This window comes from Brachyhypopomus gauderio, unplaced genomic scaffold (genome assembly GCF_052324685.1).
Source record: "Brachyhypopomus gauderio isolate BG-103 unplaced genomic scaffold, BGAUD_0.2 sc43, whole genome shotgun sequence".
Classification (NCBI taxonomy): Eukaryota; Metazoa; Chordata; class Actinopteri; order Gymnotiformes; family Hypopomidae; genus Brachyhypopomus; species Brachyhypopomus gauderio.
In genome coordinates this window covers 2,495,572-2,520,774 of record NW_027506869.1, presented here as the reverse complement: position 1 = coordinate 2,520,774, position 25,203 = coordinate 2,495,572, and the positions used below count along the sequence as shown (strand labels likewise).

Genomic DNA, 25,203 nt, shown 5'->3' with positions numbered 1-25,203 from the left:
CATGCACGGGGAATGACCACCCAATGCCTCCATCGCAATACATCCTCAGTTGTGTCCCCCGGCCTCATTGGGTGTTTCGGCCTTTTCTCACAATACACCCTCACCCGAGGCTGACCCACCACAGGCTGGGTGTGTGTCGCACCAGAGGCACTGCAAGGCCACTTGGCAGCCCATACCATCTTCTTCCTCTTCAGCCACAACCAGTGACTACGTCTTTCGGCAGCAGTTGCGAGCTCAATGTAAGTAATGATCTTACGTTGAGCCTGTCCTCTGATTCCCACCGACTTGTGAAGAAGTGGAAAATTAAGCCTCTGATTTAGATATACTCACATTTCCCAGTCCCTGGCTACATTTAGTTTTGGGGTATCTTACAATATGGCTGTTTCTCCCCTTCCCGAATAAAGGATTTTGGTTGCCAGCTGGTGGTTTGGGCTTCTAGGGGCACAGTGTTAATTTTTACTCTCTTACTGCGGACAGGCATTTGGTTGTGACTCCAGGTGTTTCTGCCTTGAGTAACGCTGGTCTTACGACCCACCAGGACGTATTTCAAGGTTGCTGAGGCTAGACACTGGGGGCAGGTTGTATCCTGGCCAAACTACAGATATAGATAGGTTGGAGAGGGCAGGACATCATATGTGTCTGTGATGGTAAATCTCAAAATATTAAGACTCCATGATCCAGAGCTTACTCCACGTGATCTTCCTCTTCTCCACCTCATCCGCCTTGTTTGGCTTGGGCCACCTCTCTGGCCACTCTGCCTCCTCCTGGTGACGTACCTCCTCTACCACCAGGCGTTGGAGTAGCCTTCTGCCAAGTGGGTGTTAAAGCTCCCCCACCAAGGCTCTCTCTGCCATGTTGGACTTGGCCCACTATGTCCCGGGGACTTAGGGCGACTTTTGCCTGTGCCTCTGCTGGACTTGGCTTCCACTTCCTCCCTGTAGCTAGGGTAGGATCCACATTTCTGACAAAAGGATCCAGACACTTTGTGAGGATTATTTCCAGTCTTGATTTGGAGCATTTAGATCCTCCAGAAGGCTTGAAATGGCTAGAGAAAGGGCTCCATTGCTGTACAAACCTATTTGGGTAGTCCAAGACACTTCTTTACCTGTGCATTTCCTATCTGCTCCACCCGTTTGGCATGTGGTAGGGTGACGTTATAAATGGCAATTGGCTATATCAAATGGGGCAGCAGACCGAACTGAAAACACCAGAACTTCAGCTTCCCTGGGAGAGCAGGGCTATTTATCTGCTTTAGGCCATTGATGGTATACTGCCTAAGTTGTTCCACTTGCTTTTAGCTATGCATTGTACCACTGACCAAGGCTTTTGGTGGGATTTTACAGGATTGTTGGTATTGGTTCATTGTTGATGTGAAACGTCTCATTCTTGAGCTGACCCTTGACAATGGAGATGCTGCAGGATTTGCTGGGTTTAAACTCGTGGCCATCTGATGTTTCTCTGGAGTTTGTCCAGCAGCCATTTGGTGCATGTTTGTTACACACTCACCGGCCACTTTATTATGTACACCTTGCGAGTACCGGGTTGGACCCCTCTTTTGCCTTCAGAACTGCCTTAATCCTTCATGGCATAGATTCAACAAGATACTATAAAGATTCCTCAGAGAGTCTGGTCCATATTGACATGTTAGCATCACACAGTTGCTGCAGATTTGTTTGGTTGCACATCCATTATGCGAATCTCCCATTTCACCACATCCCAAAGGTGCTCTACTAGATTGAGATCTGGTGACTGTGGAGGCCATTCGAGTACAGTGAACTTATTGTCGTTTTCAAGAAACCAGTCTGGGATGATTTGCGCTTTATGACATGGCATGTTATCATGCTGGAGGTAGCCATCAGAAGATGGGTACACTGCGGTCATAAAGGGGTGGACATGGTCAGCAAAAATATTCAGGCAGGCTGTGGCATTGGCACGATGCTCAATTGGTACTAATGGGCACAGTATACCAGGAAAATATCCCCCACACCATTGTACCACCACCAGCAGCCTGAACCGTTGATACAAGGCAGGATGGACCCATGCTTTCATGTTGTTTGTTGATGCCAAATTCTGACCCTACCATCCGAATGTTACAGTGTGGTCTTTTGCTGCTGTAGCCCATCCGCCTCAAGGTTTGACGTGTTGTTGCATTCAGAGATGCTCTTCTATTTGCCTCAGTTGTAACGACTGGTTATTTGAGTTAATGTTGCCGTTCTATCAGCTCTGGCCATTCTCCTCTGACCTCTGGCATCAACAAGCCTTTGGCGCCCACAGAACTGCTGCTCGCTGGATATTTTCTTTTTCAGATCATTCTCTGTAAACCCTAGAGATGGTTGTGCATGAAAATCCCAGTAAATCAGCAGTTTCTGAAATACTCAGACCAGCCCATCTGGCACAAACAACCATGCCACGTTCAACATTTGCATTAATGAGCAGTTGGACAGGTGTACCTAATAGAATGGCTGCTGAGTGTAGTTATTATGTCATCCATATATGCCCTGATTGGAGGAAGTCACTGCACAGTTTTTTGATGTTACCTTCCAACCAACCAATGTGATGCCTGGATTGCCAAAGTGAAGGCCAGTGAGAAGATGGTGCATCCTGCCATTATGCCTATTTCCAAGTGTTGTCAGGCAGTTGTACTAGTTTGTAACACAAAACTGGAGGTCCTGGAAATAGACCCAGGGCCTGATGCTGTTCTTGTCCACTTTATTGTGTTCCCAACCTCACTCCATGTTGGGGGTCTTATTGTTGCTTGTGTTGTTGGTATGTCATCTGGGCTGGTGGCTGGCACATGCCTGTGGTGGTTGGAGTAGGTCTTTCTCATGTGCTCCTCCAGTTCCCTTATAGGTTCTTGAAGAGTTCCTGATTTCTCCTTGATGAAGAGGTCTTTGGTGAACTTGGGCCTCTTTCCTCTTTCACCAGCCGCTTGATTTCTTGCTGCCTCCTGGACTTGAGATGGGCTAAAGGATTCTTCTGAGCTCTGAGGGTCTTGCATTTTACTTCGAATCTCTTCATGTCATAGCTGTAAATATCCTCTCCCATCTTCTCAAGTTTTCTTTCAACATTCCCTTTAAAGGCCCTCTAGGAGGTGGAGGAGCTCTGTGTAAATGGCTTCCCATTTCATTTTGTTACAGGATTTGGGCCATAGAATTTGGGGCTTCCGTCCCTCTGTTTTCCTTCCTACCACTGTCTGTGGCTGGGCGGGTTCCTGGCTCATGTCAGTTGGTGGAGCTGTGCCTGTCTAAGCTTCGTCTGGGGTGCTGATACCCTGTGGACCTGGATCAGTTGATTTTATGATTATATAGTTTGGTCTCTTGAGCAAACTGGTTTGAGTGCCTTTCACCTCTCACCCCTCAAGACTCTCCCCACCCCTCATGACTCCTCCCACAATAAATACTCCTTCAACCCCTGTAGTATTAGTTCTGTGCAGTAGCATTAATAACAAAGACTGAACCTGCATGCAGACCATTTTTATATGTCCAGTTATAATTTATGACATACACACACACACACACACACACACACACACACACACACACACACACACACACACACACACACACACACACACACACACACACACACACACACACAGCTCCTCTGGGTATGTTGGCTGAACAGACTCCACCTGTGAACTGACCTCTGGTTTTGGCAATGACAAGTTGATAAACTCAGTTAGACATGTGGGAATTGTTGTGGTTGAAAAGGCAATATGTGCACATTTTGCCCTATTACTACTCAGTAGAATTTTCATCTAGTTTCTTTTATTTGCAGGTTAACATAATTAAGATGTATGGGTGACCACATATATCCCAGTCTAAGCACGAATCAGCAGGAATCCATTTAGAATTCTGCATTCTATATACATTCTGTTTCTAGATTTTTGGATTTTAGATAGATGTGCTGTGGTTTGAGACACAAAGTGTTTAACTGGTGTATCCCTGATGAAGATGTGAGACAGGTTTGAGCGGGTGAGGAAGAGTGCCACACCAGGGTCAGCACATGGTCATGTGTCTGCTCTGATCATGTCAGCTGCGCTGTCTGACCTGCAAAGCTCTCAGTGCCGGGGCACTTCAGGAAAACACCACCACGGTCACCTCATTTGGATACGCGCCATGGAAACTAGCAGTCTGTACTCAAGAAGATTAAAAGTAATGGGTGGAGAGAGAGAAAGAGAGAGAGAGAGGATGGAGAGGGAGAGAGGAGGAGAGATAGAGGGGAGGAGAAAGGGAGGAAGAGATGGAAATGGAGAGGGGGCAGAGATGGAGGTGGATAGAAGGAGGAGAGAAAGGGAGGAAGAGATGGAGGTGAGGAGAGAGAGTAAAGGAGAATAAATAGATAATGTGAGAAAAAGAAGGAAGGGAATAAGAACAAAAACTGAAAAAGTGTTTACACGTGTTTATATCTTGAAACGGAGGAATTTGTTCTCACCTTCAGTGCAGACACACAGGCTACTGTCTCGGTTTAAAGCCATGATGCAACAGTACGATGAACTGTTGGCTCAGACACCAGGCTTTAGAGAGCCTCTACAGACCATGAACCCTCCCCGAGATGTCAGACTCTGTTCTGCTAGAGGGAGCAAACATCATGAGAACGCCGCAGATGGTGTTTCCTTCACAATGCCCATATCAACCATCAAGACTTAAGTGTTTGTGTATGTGTTTGTGTATGTGTTTGTGTGTGTGTGTGTGTGTGTGTGTGTGTGTGTGTGTGCCTGTTTATGCTTTTGCATGTGTGATATATGACTGTCATAACAATCCTGTAAAGTATCACTTACTGACACCAACACATGGAGATTCACTGTTGTTTATTGCTGAGCTTCAAATGTCCAATCACATTGTGGGGGTGTGGCCAATCCTCCACCTGTCTGTCAACCTCGTTTCTCCTGCACTCTTTTAAGGGGTGATGGGTAAATGATGTCTGTGGAACCATCTCCTCCGTCATGAGACATGACACTGGATGTGCTTACCAGGCTCTGTTAAGCAACATCATTTAGACTGTTGTCATCTGATGACCACCAGCAAGCTGTTTATTGTGTTTGCCAAGATAAGTCTCTCATTCTGTCTCTCTCTCTCCCTCTCTCATTCTCTCTCTATCCCTCTCTCTCTCATTTTCTCTCTCTCTCATTTTCTCTCTCTCTATTCCTCATTCTCTCTCTCTACAAGCAAAGTCCTTTAAGACCTCATTATCTGCTGTTTACACTCACCCCCCTGAGAGTGACGTGGTGACTTCATTACAGCCTCTACACCCCCTCGACTCTCAGCTGCAGGTGCAGTTGTCACCTGTCACCCTCGTAACGCCCTGGGTCCACCACTAACCCCCCCCCCATGTCACATTCGTCTGCACTGACCTGATTATCAACTCGCCACAGCACAGGCCCTGTTGTCATTTATTAGTGGGCAGTCATGGCCTGGTGGTTAGGGAACTGGTCTTGTGACCGAAGGGTCCCAGGTTCGATTCCCAGGCCAGAAGCCATGACTGAGGTGCCCCTGAGCAAGGCCCTTAACCCTCAATTGCTCACTTGTATATAAATAGAGTTCTAGTGATCTGCCAAAGAGTTCTAAAAGTACACAGCGCAGATCTAGCTGGTCATCTTTACTGTATACATCTTCTCTTTCAGTCAGCATTGTGTCTGTCGCATCCATCAGGACAAGTGAAAAATGGCCATTTGGCCCACACGGATATTTGAATTGACCAGATTCACTTTTCAGATGTGAACAGGTCTTTGTCCGTTATGTTCTTAGCGAGATCAAAAACAGGGAAACAGTTGAATGCTGCGTAAAAGTTCACATCTTTTATTATTATTGGTTTAATTTTGACTGGATGTTGTAGACTAGCACCATATATTAAGTCTCAGAACAAACTGGACAATTTTTTTCTTTTCATTAAATAGAAAACTGATTTGTAATAAACCACTGAAATGATCCTAAACTGTTACAGCTCCAAGCTGTAAAAATGGAAATCGAGACTCCTCTCCTCTCCCCACCTCTCCTCTTTTCTCCTCTCCTCTCCCATTCTCTTCTCTCCTCTCCTCCCCTCCTCTCCTCTCTATTATTGATGTTTCATTGTCTTTTATGCCTTCTCTCTCTCTCTCTTTCTCCCCCCCCTCTCTCTCTGTTTCCCTGTCTGTCTGACTCTGTCTCCCTCTCTATTTCTCCCTCATTTTCTTTCTCTCTACAGATGCCATACTGCCACTGACTCGGTCTGGCGGCAGGCTGTGATCTAACGCACTCTTGCTGTTTCACTCCTTTCTTTTCCCGTCCTGCGTTTTGACTCCGCCCCTCCATTTTCCTCCTCTTCATCCTTCTGTTATTGGTTGTCACAAGTGGTGCCGCACAGTTTACAGAACTATTTCGGGTGGGGTTGCTATGGAGAGAAGTGCGTGGTACCGTGGTAACGCTTTTCTGAAGGCAGTGAAGTTTACATAGTCACACATTCCTTCAGATCAGATTCATTAAGATGTTTTTTGCAAAATTCATTTGACCACTTTACAACAGGTGATCCTAAGTGCCTCAAAGTTTTGGGCAGAATATCTTGGTTGTACCATGTTTGGATGTTGGTTAGGGGTGATCTCCTGTTTTGATTAAAATATCAAAGACCCAACTTTACTGGTTTAAATATTAAATACACAGACTGGTTTAAAAACCAAATGTATTGCCTCATTTCTGTTTTCCACTTCTCAGGTTATATTGGCTCGCGTCTCTTTCTCGTCTCTGTGACTCTCCTGTCCTGTCTGGTCGCTCTTGTCTCTCATATCATCTTGAATTTCTCATTGGGGACTAACGGTCCATCTCTCCATCTTCTCCAGCTCTCCTGTACGCCACCATCTTTGGTAACGTGACCACCATCTTCCAGCAGATGTACGCCAACACCAACCGCTACCACGAGATGTTGAACAACGTGCGAGACTTCCTCAAGCTCTACCAGGTGCCCAACGGCCTGAGCGAGAGAGTCATGGACTACATCGTCTCCACCTGGTCCATGACCAAGGGCATTGACACGGAGAAGGTGAGTACGGAACCGGCACGGAGAAGCCACTGGGGGGCGCTCTCACAGCTTCAGGCTCAGCCAACAAAAAAGTTAAAGCAGGTTCCTCCCCATATTTAATGGACTGTACCACATCTGCAACATTACCCCTCCTGCTTGGACATGCCAGGAGATAAAAGCCATGAGCGGATTACCCAGAAGTGCCACGTCAGCGTCTTTCCCGCACTCTCCGGGCGATTGCTTCTCCACATAAAAAATGTTTTGGACTACAGGAGCACTAAGTGTATTATTGAGAGCCGTGTGTTAATTATAAGCGTTTGGTCCAATGGGGAATAGTGCTGTGCTGTACATTCTGAAGGGAGAACCTTGTTTACGGCCCTCAGCTCTCATCAACACAAACCGCACAAAGCCGCTCGTAGTTCAGAGGACACGCACATGGCGGGTTTGTCCTGCTGCACCTATAACGCGCAGGAGTCTCGGAGAAGCATGACTAATGTGTTCTCAGTCTGCTGCTAGCTGTTCCTGTACTTTTATCATGTAATAGCATGTTATTATCCATATTCAAAGGTTTATTTCACTTTATTTCAAATTTCATTTGAATGACTTCAGTGTTCAAAAGGTGCCGTTTAAATAAACTTGCCTTGGTGATGGTAAAATGACGGGTGGCGTTTCGTATCTAATCCTGATCTCTCCAGTTCCAGAACACAGACACTTCATCATTTCGGTCTAATGTCACAGAGGCTGGCGTCTTGTCCACCGGTTTGCAGGTGCTGTCCATCTGCCCGAAGGACATGAGGGCGGACATCTGTGTGCACCTGAACCGGAAGGTGTTTAACGAGCACCCGGCCTTCCGGCTGGCCAGTGACGGGTGCCTGCGCTCCCTGGCCGTGGAGTTCCAGACCATCCACTGCGCTCCCGGCGACCTCATCTTCCACTCCGGGGAGAGTGTGGACACACTGTGCTTCGTGGTGTCCGGGTCACTCGAGGTCATCCAGGACGATGAGGTCATCGCCATACTAGGTGAGTCAGACGCTGGGAGAGAGAGCGAGCGAGAGAGAGAGAGAGAGAGAGAGAGAAACTCAGAGAAAAGGAGGTCGAAAAAGACGACGCTGAGGCTGAAAGTTCTGACATTTTTAACGGCTTCAGAAAAGTTTTTTTTTTTTTTTTCCGTTTCTTAGTTCATTTGATTATTCTCCCTCTACTAAAGACCCCCCTCCCCTCCTGAATCGGAGACATCACCGTAATCTACACCGCGGGTTGTCATGGCTACGGAGTCCCAAGGAGCATTAATCACTTCCCCCAGGAGGCCCGGGGCCTCGGCATCTCCCTCCGCCCGGGGACGAGGCGTAGCGGGGGCGTGGTGGAGCGGGTGGGGCGGCCTCCCCTGCCGAGTGCGATGGGGAGCAGCAGAGTGGCTCCGTGGGGAGCCTCGTGGCAGGTGCTGCAACCAAGAACAAATCTCTAAACATTTGTCATGGCCTCCTGAGGCCTCGTCTTACCTCGTCTTCCTCATCACAGCTCAGCTCAACTGGAGCCTCGGCTGCCTGTTCCAGTGCGGCTTATCATCTTTTAATGATTGGCTACAGCCTTTGGTGATGATTGGCTACAGCCTTTGGTGATGATTGGCTACAGCCTTTGCTGATGTTTTGCTAGCTGTTGCTGATGATTAGCTACCATGTCGCTGACAACTGACTACAGCCCTTACCGATGATTGGCTACAGCCCTTACTGATGATTGGCTACAGCCCTTACTGATGATTGGCTACAGCCCTTACCGATGATTGGCTACAGCCCTTACTGATGATTGGCTACAGCCCTTACTGATGATTGGCTACAGCCCTTACTGATGTTTCACTATAACTGTTGCTGGTGATTAGCTACAATGCCGCTGACAGTTGACTACAGCCTTTGCTAACAATTGGCTACATTCATAGCTGATGGAACTGTGCTAGGCTTGTAGCTGATTACCCCAGGGTTGCCAACTTTTCAACCCTGGGGGGGAGTGTAAATTGTAAATTGTTTGGGGGGGGGGGCAAAATGGACACAATTTAAGTATTATATCGCGAGTGGTTGGCAAACTAGTAACTCATTGAATCATAGATGTAGATCAGAGATAATTAAACCCTGATTTTTTTCAGCATGAGAAATTGGAAGTGTGGCGTGTGAGCGTGTGAACACAGTCAAATGCGTGTATCTCACGCTCAATGCGTGAGAGTTGGCAACCCTGTTACCCAGCTGATTCTCAGAGTTTTTTAGACGGTTGTCACGGAGTGCCATGTTTTGCTGCACATTCAGAATTACACACTAGAGTATTAAAACTGTCTGCTGTTCCACAGCTGTCTGTTTAGTCTTAATAGTGCCAGTCAGCTAAAACTGTCTGTCAGCAATAGTTGTTGACTTTTGTAGCTTAACAAATCTTTTCCACTGATGGGTTCTTTACAGTCAGGCAGACAGTAAGTTCTCTGCTCTAGTTCATTGTTGACGTGGTTTTTTTTTTGTTACTCATTTGAACAATTCCCCATTCACACCAGTAGGTTCAAAAAAGGTAATTGTATTAATGACCCTTTTATTTGGCTTTATGTAGGTTATTGTAATTATAAAGGAGTATACAGTATATGAAAAGTTCTGAATGTATTAACAGTAGATGAAACGTTCTGAATGCTGGTGCTTTCGTTGGTTCTAAGCATCTTGACAGGTTTGTCAAATCTTATATCAGTTGCTATGGAGGTTCACTTGAGTCCTTGGTGATGCATGTTTGCAACAAGACAGACGCTTCTCTGGATGGGAAAGGCAAGGGCACACTTCTCCCATACTGATCCTGTTCCAGTATACTCCAATGCTGTGGCAGGAAGTAACCTACCTTCAGATTTACTTCCTATGGCTGTTCTGTGTACACTGTGTATGTCTGTCTTCTGTTAGTTTTTGTTCTTTTTTATCTTCAGCCCCCAAAGTAGTGTTAAATCAACATCTGCATTCCACAAAATGCCTTGTTAGTATTTCAGATGCATGGCACCTTGCAGTAATGTCATTAACAAATGAACCCGGGCACCATGCTTTGTTAATACTGTGGTTCATTATGTAAAAGAGTGTCTTGTGTGCTCACCGTAGCAGCTAATATGTATTTAATTGGTCTTGTGTGCTCAGCCATTTACTGATAAATTTGTTAATTGGAAGAACTTGTTAATGAGGTAGAACACAGTCATGGAGCAGAGAGTTCTGCTAAGTTCTGTTATTTTTACAGGGTGCCCACATTAACACCATCTCCAGCTGTATTGCATTACATAGTTTAATCCTAACCCGCCTCCCCCAAAGCCAATGCCCTCTCTCTCTCGTCATTGGAGTTCTTCGTAGGTTATATGATTGTTCTGTTTGTCATTCATTGGGTTCCACAGACCCGTAAAATTTCACCTCTTCATTGAGGACACAAACAAATAAAGCAGAGTGCTCATAGTCTGACAGTTATATTGTCTTCATAAATTGGTTTAAAAAATGCTCCAGATGGGGACAGAAGTTACAGAAGATTTGCTTGAAGATCCAAATCCAGACAGCTGGAAACGTGAGGTTAATCACAGAGACAGTGGAAGGTCTTATTTGGAAACGTGAGGTTAATCACAGAGACAGTGGAAGGTCTTATTTGGAAACGTGAGGTTAATCACAGAGACAGTGGAAGGTCTTATTTGGAAACGTGAGGTTAATCACAGAGACAGTGGAAGGTCTTATTTGGAAACGTGAGGTTAATCACAGAGACAGTGGAAGGTCTTATTTGGAAACGTGAGGTTAATCACAGAGACAGTGGAAGGTCTTTTCTGGAAATCAAATAAATAAAAAATTTAAACTGTGTAACATATATAATTCACAAAAATAGTGAAGAAAAAAATTGGTAGTTTAAAGCAGTTTGGCCAAATTCTCACTTTTCTCATTTACCCTGATTTACCCCAATTTACCCAGATTTATCATGATTTGCCCTGATTTACCCTGATTGTAGTTGATCAGTCAACTCCAATATGTGTCTGTTGTCCAGACACTTGTCCAGACACTTTGCATCTTGTTAGCTAGCATAGCTACCAAGTAACAAAAGTATATTTTCACCAAGAACCACTATGGTAAACATGTGATAAAGTCTTCACACACTCTACTCAAATTACGTTATTAAGGTGAATTTATGTTTGGACATAAATTATTTTGTGCAATATCTGGGATGTTCAGTGTTTTTGCCAGTTCCTTATTGCCACCTTCCTGAACGTATTGTCCATGAAAGTGGGTGCTGAACGTTCGTTTGCTTGGACTGATGCCAGTTAATGTGCTTAGGAGCAAAGTGCCGTCTGCTCTCTAACACAGCTGCCCCAGTAATGTCTCAGCCTTCAGCTCTGTGCTGTATTTTTACGTGACTGCTGATTGGATGGCTGTGTAGTCCTGCAGAGAACAATCTTTTCTACCTCAGTCCAGAGTTGCTTGTTAGGCTAAAGATGTAGAGATTGTGCAGGTCGTAGAATCATTGGACTCGCCATCTCGTTACTGGTTCCATTTAGTAGCAGTGTGCCTTGTGTCATGGTGCCTCGTCATGCTGGAAGTGTTTGAGTGTAGTCAAACTGTAGCAATGAAACGATGAAGACAGTGCCAGTGTTTGGACGTGTCCTGCCGCTCAGATGCTGTTCAGTGTTGATCATGGGCCCTAATAGATGCCAAAAATCAGTCCTAACAACGTCACAGGCCTGGACTATTGAGATGAACCATAACACGACTCTCACGGAGTCATGAAACATGGGCCAAAATCTGATCCCTCTATCAGCATAATGCTAAAGGAACCTGGACACTTTGTAAAACTAGGAAAATGTTTTCACACTTTGATGTACTTTGGTACTCCAGATACTACTGGGGACTCAGTATTTCTTCTTCTTGACTGACATCATCAGACATGTTCTTATGCCGTTGTAGCCCTTCTGAGAGAGTATTTGATAAGTGGTGTGCTCTGAGATAACACTGCATATATCGTGTAAATTCAGGTGGGATTTGCCTGGTTGTGACACATCTGTTTTCCTGGACAGCTCTCACCTTTCCCCTTTGACCTCTCCGATGTTCAAGCTGTGTTCACCCACAGGATCACCAGGATTTCTGTCGAACCTCAACTAACTGTATAAAGAAATATCAGTGTTAATGTGACTGGCCAAATTCTTCCTTCAAAAGCTGACATTATGAAAGAATTGGAATACGTGATCACTGATGAATGTTAAGATTCAACTGACATGAACAGAAGAGACCGATCAGCCTGTGTCTCGGTGGAGTCCTGCAGCCAGTGACGACCGTACATTTCTGATGATTTAGATTTGTCCAAGCAGCACATTAACAAAGAACATTTCCCCTCTTCCGATGGTGAAAAACTAAAGACCAAGCGGAGGTGGGAGATGTCTCCTTTGGCCCTGTGCTCTGCATATTTCAGCTGAGTGGAAGCGGAGACAGGAGATTTATTTTGGATAAATACTCACTCGCCAGGTTCTGGCTCATGGCCAGATACCTGTGACAGCAGATGTAGGAAGATCATATCTTTCTCTTGGCTACTTTAAACGTTTAAAAGTGAATGTAAGCTGTTCTCTTTCCTCTCTTTATCTCTCCAGCACTCTTTCATATTTTGCCTATTACTGGTTATCTCGTTTATCTGTTAATGACAAGTGATGAAATGACGCAGTGAAACCGGACAATGTGGAAATGTGAAACGAACGAAGGAAAAGCAAAACGTGGAAACATGGAACACAGGACAGATGACACGTGTCCTCGCCACCAGGAGCAATGCTACAACACATATGGGTAGCAGAAAAACAGGGTTTAAATATACAGTAGATAATAAATAGTAACAAGACACAGCCAGGATCGATAAAGGGAATCTAAATATACGAGGTCAGAGGCAGGAAACAGAATCCAGTAAAACTACATGGCAAACAGCACTAAGGAGATGAAAAGAAAGGAAAACTAAAACCACATGACACTCACTGGCATGGGCACTATTACGCTGGAGGGGTCAATGGTCACGTTATGTCTTGGTTTCTAAAGCGCAGTTGTTATGGTGAAAATTAGATTTGGTTGTTGATACTCATGGATGTAAATATGTGTTGCATACCCTCTAGGTATACATGAAGGTCCCATTAGTTTTATGAGGTTGCAGAAATAACACTGATAGTAACAATGCGAGTGCTATCTTCAGACCTCCGACTCACCTGGAAGACTTTACCTGTAGGAGCATTTCCATGATGGACAATTCCTCTGGGACAGATACGTCTGTATCTGTAAGTAATACGTAAGTATTTTGTGCCTTAAAAGGTCAAAGCACTTACCAAATACATGTCAAATTTGATCATTCTGTAATGGATGTACTGTGGTGAGAATTATGACAGACACCACACATAGCTGAGAACCTCTCCTGAACTACCAGCACCATTGCGGTAGTGAAGAGGTCCCACAGCCTGCAGAAGATTCTCAGAAAGATCAACCTGGTGGAGACAAAGCTGCTTGCACTTCTAGTGCCGCTCCACTGAGGATCTGCTCATCTCTGTGTGGTTGGGAAGGTGGTGTTCGCCGCACTAGAGTGCCCCAGACGGTCATTTCCATCGCCTGCTACCCAACGTCCCTCCCGTGAAGACGTTTATTGTTCTCACTGGTCCGGCGGAGGCTTCGCTGATCTCCTACAGTTTTTACCCCAGGGTCTCTGTTCCAGCTGAACCCTGCCCAACCTGCTCACTTGCATTTTAATGCTTGACCGCTCTTTGCGGTAAACAGAATGTGCAATATTCTCTGTGTGAAATATTGTATTGCACAATATTCTCAATTTGCAATATGTTTTATTATATTTTATGTTTTATTATTTTTTATTCATGAGTTTCAGTGTTCTGTTCTTTTCTTTTCTTGTACTGCATCAATGAAGACAACCATCTACATTTTTTGGACCTTGGGGAATCACAGTAAAGCCAATCAATAAGTAAATGGTTCTTTCATGCTTTTTCTTCCTTAATTTTGCCTTTCTGGTGGGTATGCAGTCACTCATTCTGTCTCAGTAAATGTGTAATTATGGCCATGCTAACTCTGTGGGCATCACTTTCTCAGGCAAAGGAGACGTGTTTGGTGACGTGTTCTGGAAGGAGACGACGTTAGCCCATGCCTGCGCGAACGTCAGAGCGCTCACCTACTGCGATCTTCACATTATCCGCAGAGATGCTCTTCTGAAAGTGCTGGATTTCTACACGGCATTCGCCAACTCCTTCTCCCGCAATCTCATCCTCACGTGTAACCTGCGTAAACGGGTAAAACGCACACACTCACACACACTTATGTTAATGATGTCGTTTTAAATCCTGACACTCTGGATCATACCATCCTCTCCTAAGTCTACCTACTCTGTCCACTCTCTGTCCTCTCTGGTCTGGTGCTGAGCTATAACAAGGTAGATATTCTTTCCTCCCAGAATCCCACTGAAGAGAGTCAAAACCTCCCATCTGTGCCATGGTAGTTCTGTGGGTTTTCATTCTTTTTCAAAGCTTTCAAAATTCAGATTAGCCCCCAAGGCAGGGATCTGGTTGGATCTTGGACCTCAGTGCACTAATCCTATTGGCCATAGGGAGGAGTACAAAGGGGTATCACACCTGGCAAGGGGATTATGGGTAGAATAAGAAAGGAAGCTGCGTGTCTGGAGGGTCTTGTCCAGACCCAGGAGTCCGAGGAGAGAGTCTGGCTCTCACTAGCTCTGCCTTCTCATTTCTCCTCCTTGGTTGTGTTGACCTTTGAAATTGTGTTTGTTACTGCTCAACTGTCTCACTGTCTGTCCCTCAGTGTCCCTACATCCATCCATCGCGTCCCTCTCTGTCCTCTCCACTGTCTTCAGTCATCCTTCCATCTATTTTTCTTTTCTGAGTGTGTGTGTGTGTGTGTGTGTGTGAGCATTCTCGTTCTGAATGTTCTGTAAATTGTGAGCCATAGACTTCTTTGTGGCTGTCTTGTGTTTTTAATGACCTCTTAGAAAAGTCTACAATCTGGAAGCTGGTGTTTGTGTTAGATTTGGTGCATGGCTTAAAAGACGTTTCATTTATGCATGTGCCAGTTGGGTATACACAACTGTTGTGTGCATGTGTGTGTGTCTGGGCGTGCGTGCGTGTGTATGAAACAAGAAACGCTTCCGAAAAATGCAGTAGCACCTCCCCTTTTCGACGCGTACACCAAGGAGAAGGAGGTGAATCAGGGGCGTTGACCTCCCTTTGACCTCCGTCACTCTCTCCCTTCTCCTCTCTGCTGTGTCTCAGCGCCCAGTCTGATGTCACATTCTCATTTGTGAATTTTCCATGATTTTCCTCTGTCCCCGGGCTAGAGAGGACATTTTTTTCCCATCACTCCCCCTCTTTTTTTTTTCTTCAGACGAGAAACCGAACCATGTCACCAGATGTCAGACCTTTCCCAGAAATACAGCAGAAGCTCTCTTGGTAGATTAAAATGGATGCAGTATGATTTCAAGATTAACTAGACAACTAGTTTTCTCATGCATTGACGTGTTTGCGCGATGCCGTATGTGCCTGTGTGAAGGTGATTAAAGGCGCCAGACAGGAGGGAAATGGTGGGTCACTCAGCCAGCAGTTAGTGGTGAGAGAGGAAGAAGTCTGTGGAAATGTATGAGAGGAAGACTAGAGAGGCGGATGGAGAGAGAAGGAGAGAGATAATCAGAGAGAGAGAGAAAGAGAGAGAGAAGGAGTGAAAGTGACAGGGCGAAAGTGAGATATAGAGAAAGGGAGTGAGAGAGAGAGTCTTGTGCTGTCCTGCCTCTGCCCACATGTAGAGCAGCGAGAAAAGAGGACAGGACATGACCTGCGGAGAGAAAAGGGACAGAATGGACAGTGTGAGAAAAAACTGGGCTGGGGGGAGGGAACGAGAAGTGCTGACGATGGAGACACGTCTGTGGGGGGGGGGGGGGGGGGGGGGGGGTCTCAGTAAACACGCCACTCAGTCTGCAGATATGATCAATATTTGGACTTCTTCACGGCACACATTGTATGTGGTATGTAAGTGAATAATTTAGAAACGCCACACCAATCCAATTTCTCACTTTACACATCTGAGTCTCCGCGAAGGCCCTGAAGGGTGAAATACAGTGAAACACGCGCGCACACGCACACACACACACCCACATGCACACACGCACGCACACGCACACACACACACACACACACACACACACACACACACACACACACACACACAAACACACACTTGCATATATAGGTTGGATGTACACACATGCACATTCATACATGCTTCTTACATATACTCATTTACACTTGCACAGATACACATGTAATGCAACTAAGCTGGCATGTATGTGTGGACGTGGGTGCAAAATAGTTTAACTGTGCACATGCGTATGTAGTTCAAAGCTATGAAAGTGAATGAACACACAAACGCGTTTGTCACACCATGCCAACATAAGGACGTATCTAGGCAACACTCCAATGACCGTGAGATCTCATGCATGACCACGTCACACCAGAAAACGTAATGCATGCTCCACCCAACCACGCAGAAACTGGTCTTCATCAACTGGTCTCTGTTCCTCAGCACTAACCTGATGGACCTGTGACCACGTTTCAGCTTTTCCCACACACACACAAACCTCACCTGCCCACTTATTTAAGGCTTTGTGTTAGCTGGTTATCTACACTTTCACAAGTCTCTTCTAAGTCTTCTCAACCCAGAGTTCTTTGTCCCGGTTCCTACGTTGTTCAGGTTGGCTTTGGTTCATTTTGCTAGTTTGCATTTGTTTGTGTTCATCTAATAAAGCATTTTGATTTGAGCTCGCGCTTTGCCTGCGATTAGAGCGTGCAAATGTAAGTGTGTCCTCACAAGTGTTTTATATGTGTGTGCAAGCAGTGTGTGTTCCACTGTATTGTGAGTGCTTCACTGTTTCAGCCTGAACGTCCTTACATCCTGCAGACTTTGTCAGCAGGCTTGTTGTGTTCCTCCTTAATCACCGAAACATGAAGCAGCTGACATGTACGACACTACGACAGCGCAAGACGTGAACGCACACCGTAACGTTTTTCTTGATAGGTTTGCGTTAACAGCACATTTTTCACTCTGCTGATCTACTGACCCACATGCATAAATGAGGCCGGTGCAGTTTCATCATACCAACCAAAAACACTACCGATAAACTCAAATGCCTGTTCACACTTGTGACTTAAGTCCAGATTTAAAGCAGAAGCACATTCCCATCTAGTCTCATGGGAGCTTGATGAAGAATGAAGAATCCTGTGAAGTTGTTCTCACTAGTTGAAATACATTGTGACCCATTTTGCATTATAAAATGTGCCATACCAGCTATTTTCAACCAGAAGGACTTTCTTCTCTTTATATAAAGCAAGGCACTCTTCAAACGTTACAGTGCACTCTTCAAACAATATAGTGCACTCTTCAAACGTTACAGTGCACTCTTCAAACAATATAGTGCACTCTTCAAACGTTACAGTGCACTCTTCAAACAATATAGTGCACTCTTCAAATGTTACAGTGCACTCTTCAAACATTTCAGTGCACTCTTCAAAGTTACAGTGCACTCTTCAAATGTTATTAACTAAATGGAAACCTAGAATGATCCGTGACATGTTGCTTCAGTGGCCACTGGAACATGCGTAAATTATCAGACATTGTTGCCGGGAGACAAGGAGGTTGTGAGATGAACTCAGCCGCCTTGTTCTTGCTGACATTTAAAGGCAGATATAAACTGTCCAGTTTTTGTTGAAATGCAGTGTCCCCCCCCCCAACAGCTCCAATCAACAGTCTTCCCTTCAGTGGTAGACACTGCTAGACCAATCAGAAGAGTGCTGTTCTTGGTTCTGTGTAAACACTGGTTTATTAGCTACGTGCTTCCTTGAGCTCCTTCTAACCCTTCTTCACAATCTGAATGGTCCATTAATTACTACCTAATCCCTGCTACCTCCTCAGGGATCACCCCTCCATTTGAATCTTTCCATGAGTCCTGTTACCCAATGGACAGAAGAAAGAAATGACTGGGGAGTTGTCCTGTGTGACCTCGTTTGACAGTCACATGACATTAGTACTACAACCATTGTTCAGGTGCCAGGTTTTGTCGATTTTCTATCCAAAAACTGATTCTAGGGAAGTGGGCAGAATGTGTCTCTACACTTCACCTCTAACCCGTACTGGTTGGGACCCAGGAGAGCTTGTTCCTGTTCACACCATACTTGTGGTTCACCAGTGACACTACTTCCTACCTGATGTGTTAAACGCCAATGACAAGCTTTGTAATTTCAACCACAGTGTAATTTATAGTCTGGAGATTTTACTTTATATACTGTATACATATATACATACAGCCGGCCTCCTACTCACTACATGACCAAACCAATAACCAGGAATCAGAATACTATGCATATATATATATATAATTATATATAATATATATAATTTTTCCATGGAGTTGATTGTGTCTGTCTCCATGGTATTCTGATTCCTGGTTAATGGTTCCATCATGTAGTGAATAGGAGGTCAGCTGTAAGGCTGAGGTGTCTTTTATTCCGGCGTACCCACAGATCGGCTGAAGTAGACATCAGAGTTCATTACAACAAAGCTCAGCACACAGGTGAAACTACAGAGGAATGAAAACAAAGAAATTCATTTTAAAAACTGGCAAAGAGAGACACTGATTGGAGGTTTCCTGACAGGTCCCTGGCTACACTCCGTTAGCATTTGCTTTAACAAACGCCCTGACAGTGTCTGCACGGATAACTATACTTCCAGTCGATATGTACCAGCTGCATTGTCTATAACATGTTATTGTAACGTATTATTAAAGCCTTCTGTCTGTACAAGACCATTTTGGTCAGTTGCTTAAATGCATTATATAAATTGATCATTTAAATACACATGTTTGAGACAGGGTTGATGTAGCAGCACCTGAGATACTGAGTCATGGTCTCCCAGTTTAATCATCCATCTAATCCACCACATCGCATACAATTCCTACTTAAAAGTGTATGAATTTATGATCCTGGCCATTAGTACACAATGTGTCTTGAAGTTTGGATCTGTAAGTTGGACCACAATCTCTCCATCGCTTAAGAGAATTTCAGCACCAGCTGTATATTAAAAATCAATTCAATTCAGCATACTCATAACGGAACCTGCAATTTATTGCAGATTTGAATCAGGCATACATAAGCGATTTATCATACGAAAACCGCCCTAGGGGGGCTGAGCCCATGGTGCGTTTGGGGATGTCTAATGAGCATTCATTACTTCACATTATTAGAATATAACAGCAGACAGACTCCCACAGCGAACAGAGCTGCTGGATATGTCTGTTAATTCATTATGACCAACCAGGAGCACTGACTACGGAGAGGTGACGCTAGAATCAAAGATGGTGGAGTGGGAAACAAAAATGCATGTGTGTGTTCAATATTCTAGATGTGTGTTCTAGAATAACAATATTCTAGATGTGTTCTAGAATAACAATATTCTAGATATGTGTTCTACAATAACAATATTCTATATATGTGTTCTAGAACAACACTTCTAGATATGTGTTCTACAATAACAATATTCTAGATGTAATCTGGGTGCCCACAAAGAAGAGACGCAGGCTGTGGGATGATCAGATTAGAACAGGTACATGTGTGTTCTGTTTAGGCCATTGCCAGATTTGAAGAAATATAGATAAAGAAACAAAAAACACAAACAAAATGGCTATACCAGCCAGGACTGAGATTTCACCTTAATGCCATTTAGAGGGTTTTTCATCCCCTACAACAAAAAAAACAAAGATCTCATTATCTAAAAAATATCCGGTTGGTTCTCTTAGTTCTTTTAGTCCTTCTGGATCTTCTGGTCACTGACGAGTGCAGAGGGCTCCAGAGCTGTGTAATCCTCCTCATAAAGTTCAGCTTTGAGAAAGCGGCTGAATCTTCAACATAAGAAAAATTGTATCGCAGACACTCACATAACGGCTTAAATGGCTTAAGGCTCAAATGATAAGAATGCCTGGGATATGGTTGTCAAAGAGATATTTTGGGTTTATTCCCAGTTCCAGCGCTCTGCTCTAATAGGGCTGGGTGTATGAGAGTGATTGGATGAGGCAGGGTTCCTGGCCTCTTCTGCTCTGAGATACCGAGTTACCTGGATCAGGTGTGTCAGATGAGAGTTGGAGTTAAGCTCTGCAGGGTGGTATCTCTCCAGGACCAAAGCCGGTCTCTCCTGGATTAGATCGTTCTCACGCGCCTGAGTGTTCTACTGTGCTCTCTGTCCTGCCCGATGTCTGTGGCCTGTCTGCAGCTACACATCTCTGAAGCAGGTGGCCGATTTAAAGGATGTGATTAATATTTCTGAGGGGTATGAGAGGAGATATGGGTGGGGCAGGAGGAGGGGCAACATGGGTGTGTGAGAGTCAGGATGGACCATCAGAAGCGGAGGGGGAGAGAGCAGCAGGATGGAGCTCAGAGGGACAGACCTGCACTGACATGGACAGACCTGCACAAACATGGACAGGCCTGCACTGACATGGACAGAAGTGGACAGACCTGCACTGACATGGACAGAAGTGGACAGACCTGCACTGACATGGACAGACCTGCACTGACATGGACAGACGTGGATAGACCTGCACAGACTTGGACAGACCTGCACTGACATGGACAGAATTGGACAGACCTGCACAGACATGGATGTGGACAGACTTGGATGGATGTGGACAGACCTGCACAGACTTGGACAGACCTGGACAAACCTGGAAAGACGTGGTCAGATGTGAACTGACTTGGACAAACGTGGACAGACTTGGATAGACCTGGACATATGTGGACACACCACCTGTGCCAGCTGAGACATGCCTACTGTTAACATCTTTTGTGCGTGTTCTTCTCACAATGCCACTTAATATATAGTGTTTACATTAAATAAATTCACATTCTGTTTTCACCACAGAAGACCTTGGCCAGTATTTTTTAAGTCATCTGCTCATGTGTTTCCTCTCTTCAAGATAATCTTCCGCAAAATCAGCGACGTGAAGAAGGAGGAAGAGGAGCGTCTACGATCGAAGAACGAGGTCCCGCTGTCTCTCCCCGTGGACCACCCGGTGCGGAAGCTCTTCCAGAGGTTCAAACAGCAGAGGGAACAGCGCCACCAGGAGGCATCGGGCCACCTGGACCCGGAGAAGAGCCGGCACCACCCGCACGGGCGCCCACTCGGCCGCACCGCCTCGAGGCACCAGCAGGGGGCGGGCGTGGAGCTCCTGGCGGCACAAAATGGCACCTGTGAGGGCGTGGTGACGGTCTCCCAGGCCACGCCTGTGCAGAACCCCCGGTGCTTCTCCAGAGCGGGCGACCTGGCCAAGCGCAACAACTGTGAAGCGGCAGAGACGAGGTTGCCCGCGGGCGATCAGGGGGCGAGTTCCACCCGTCTGAAGGTCAGCAACGCGGCGCGGGTCAAACCGCCCGGGAACACCCGCGGCTGGGCCAGGCTGAAGAACAACACGGCCATTCCAGGTTCATCTCCACCGGAGGGGGACAGGAGAGAATCACTGAACAATGTGATCAAAGCAGCGTCCATGGAACGCCTCTCGCATGAGGTCAAAGTTCAGATAGAAGGGGTCATCGAGGTCTCCGCTCCCAGAAAAAGCTCTCTCCATAAAACGGACTCGTGGGACAGTGGGTTAACACACAGCGACCAGAGGCTGGACTACGTCGGGGAGCTGCCGAGCCCCGGGCCCAGTGAGGGCTCGGTTCAGGCCACGCTTCAGGAGGCACGGCTGGAGCTCCGTGGAGAGATCCAGGCTTTGAGCGTCAGGATGGCTGTGCTGGAGGAACGGATGGGACAGATACTCTGGATTCTGACGGAGAAGGGCTGCCCCTCCTCACCCAAAACGCCCAGAGCGAGACTCGACTCGCAGGACGTCATCAGCATACACACGCCAGGCAGTCCTGATTCAGACAAGGACCAAATGTCAGCCTGAGGCACAAGAAAAAGCAAAACATTGAACCCACCACGTTACATCAAGCCTCAAAATCTCAAACCAATCGCACTACACCAAACCCCCAAACCATGTGAAGTATCAGACGGTTTGTTTCATTTCCATTAGGAGATTAACACTTGTTCTTTCCTTTTCGAAATGTTCAGTGTAATTGATGTCACGCTACTGCCCCCTATTGCTGCAGTACTCTTGAAGTTGTGGTCTACTGCACATGTCAGTTCTACTGAACCCTGAATGTCCTGTCAAAACTTGCCGCTTCACTAATACAGTTTGGCTGCAGGAAGCTTTGGCAGAAAGACGTGTAGGACTGCGCACTGCCTGGGGGAAGATACCCCTCCATGTCCCACCTCCATGTCCCACCTCCACGGTCCTCTCTGTGGGTCACGCTAGTTCCCAAAATCTGCTGGAATCAGCCTGTGGAACTCGGCTAAACACTTTTTGCACATATATCACTTTCCCCTTAAAACGGGGCAGTTATTTTCTGACTTATGTTTTCAGAACTAATCTGCATGTCCAGCTGGGTTCTGGCTTGCCAAAGATATATATCCTGATGTCTGTAATATTTATGTTAATGTTTGAATGATATTTAAATACCTGTATATTATTCAATTGACTGCATGTAAGTTAGGAAAAGACTAGTGATATTTATATAATTACCAACATTGGCTGATAACTATACAAAATATGGAGCAGGGTTTGATTAAAAACTGCAATTATAAAAAGAAAATGCATTCCTACTAGAATACACACACAAAAACATTAGCCTCTTGGTAAGTGGATTTCACCAACATTTACCAACATTTGCAATATAATTCAATTAATTATTTTATATTTGGAAGATAAAGCTTTAAAAAGTTTTAAGGTCAGAATTATTAATAAATGAGATTTGTGTTTGCAAAGACCCATCTGGTAGGTATGTTTAGCAATATGAAGGTTTAATCCCAGCTGGTTACAGTACTCAAATCAAACTGCCTGCCTATGTCTCTCAAACGTGGCTGTAAGGGCTACAAAAAGCAGAAATTAGACCAGATGTTTGTGAAGGTGGGAGCTATACGCTGGTCTCCAGAGGGTCTGCAGAAGATGGCCTCGCTCTCCTACTGGGCCTTGAGACTGCGATGACTGCAGTTCTCCAAGAGGTGGCGCAGTTAAGCATCAGAAACCAGTGTTATTGCTGTCCTACACCTCGGGGTCACAGCTACACCTCGGGGTCACAGCTACACCGCGGGGTCACAGCTACACCTCAGGGTCACAGCTACACCGCGGGTCACAGCTACACCTCGGGGTCACAGCTACACCTCGGGGTCACAGCTACACCGCGGGGTCACAGCTACACCTCGGGGACACAGCTACACCGCAGGGTCACAGCTACACCGCGGGTCACAGCTACACCTCGGGGTCACAGCTACACCGCGGGGTCACAGCTACACCGCGGGGTCACAGCTACACCTCGGGGTCACAGCTACACCGCGGGGTCACAGCTACACCGCAAGGTCACAATTACACCTCGGGGTCACAGCTACGCCGCGGGGTCACAGCTACACCGCGGGGTCACAGCTACACCTCGGGGTCACAGCTACACCTCGGGGTCACAGCTACACCGCAGGGTCACAGCTACACCTCGGGGTCACAGCTACACCTCGGGGTCACAGCTACACCGCGGGGTCACAGCTACACCGCGGGGTCACAGCTACACCGCGGGGTCACAGCTACACCTCGGGGTCACAGCTACACCGCGGGGTCACAGCTACACCTCGGGGTCACAGCTACACCTCGGGGTCACAGCTACACCGCGGGGTCACAGCTACACCGCGGGGTCACAGCTACACAGCGGGTCACAGCTACACCGCGGGGTCACAGCTACACCGCGGGGTCACAGCTACACCGCAAGGTCACAGCTACACCTCGGGGTCACAGCTACACCTCGGGGTCACAGCTACACCGCGGGGTCACAGCTACACCTCGGGCCTCCCTGGAATCACAGCCTTTCTAACTTCACCTCCTAATTCTCATCCTTCTTGCTCTCTTCACATCCCTTTCTCAGGTTGAAATAAAGGACGATGTTCAGTACTGCTGAGTCTGCCAACAGTTTCAAATGCTCTCTCTCCCTCTCCCCCCCCTCTCTCTCTCCCTCTCCCTTTCTATATCCATTTGTCCTCTGACTGTACTCTGTCCATCTATTTTCTCTCTCTCTCTGTCCTCATCCTTTTATCTTCTTTTTCCTGTCTCTTCTGTTTACTCCCTCCCTCCCTCTCTCTATATTTCTCCTACGGCTCTGTTTACATTCTTGTGCAGATATTCAACCCGTCCACCCAAGCCCGAGTGTTTGGTGTTCGGCCCTCAGCCGATATTCCCATCCTGGTGGTATGGATCTCTCTCCCACGGGAAAGGAGATGTGTGCTGATATTCTCCGAGGGCTTTCACCCTTTGACCTGATGAGGCAGGCCCCCATATCCTTGGGGACACAGTGAATCTAATGTTACCAGTAAGCTTTTAAGTGATGTTGCCATTTTTGAGGTTGTGACTGTGACAACGCACTACACTGTCTAGTGAGATGTGAATCATGATACTATCATCATTCATCATCATTACACTTTGTTTTACATTTTTCTAGCACCTTTCTGACATCTAAGGTCACTTTATAAAGGATTCTACAAAAGATCAATCCAAATGTATTTTTAAATCGCTTTTCACAACAAGCATTACGAAGTCACAAAGTAGCTTCACAGATGGCCAGGACCGAGTCCCCAGAAGGCTCTGCAAATCTGGCATCGGTGAGGAAATGTGTTAGGAGGCAACATCAAGAGGAACCAAGACTCAAAGATGGAATGCAGAGTGAGGAACGCAGAGTCGGACAGAAAAACGCGAATCACGTGTGGTGAGACGAACGTCTTCAGCAGAGACGTAGAAGATGAAACGCAAGAGCAGTCATGCCCAGACTGGAGCAGTCGATCCCAGAGCTTACGTACCAGGCACAGACGTTCTTGCCACCCAGAGAGAACCTGCGCAGTGTGCCGTCTGCTGCCCAACGACCAAGGCAGCAGCAGTGTATTCTTGTCATGATGCCCATTCCTCAGGTGATATTCTGAGAATAACCTTTTGTCTTACTGCAGTTACATAATCTCATCCAATCTGACACCACATGCTCACCGTAGTGCTATTTTCATGGTTCATCTTTTTTTAGATATACTGTAAGATATCAAG

General features: G+C 46.1%; 1 protein-coding gene across 2 annotated transcripts in view; it reads left to right on the top strand.

The window, feature by feature from the left end:
* The window catches only part of kcnh5b (potassium voltage-gated channel, subfamily H (eag-related), member 5b), a 36,491-nt gene extending 13,125 nt beyond the window's left edge, over window positions 1–23,366 (top strand). The window contains exons 7-10 of one of the 2 annotated variants that reach the window (XM_076985806.1): window positions 6,812–7,011; window positions 7,758–8,010; window positions 14,082–14,278; window positions 21,013–23,366. In XM_076985806.1, coding sequence (XP_076841921.1) covers window positions 6,812–7,011; window positions 7,758–8,010; window positions 14,082–14,278; window positions 21,013–21,984 — 1,622 coding nt within the window. In that variant the 3' untranslated portion in view covers window positions 21,985–23,366. The remainder of the gene's footprint in view (window positions 1–6,811; window positions 7,012–7,757; window positions 8,011–14,081; window positions 14,279–21,012) is intronic. The other variant, XM_076985805.1, reaches the window with a different exon arrangement.
* Window positions 23,367–25,203: the final 1,837 nt, after the last annotated feature.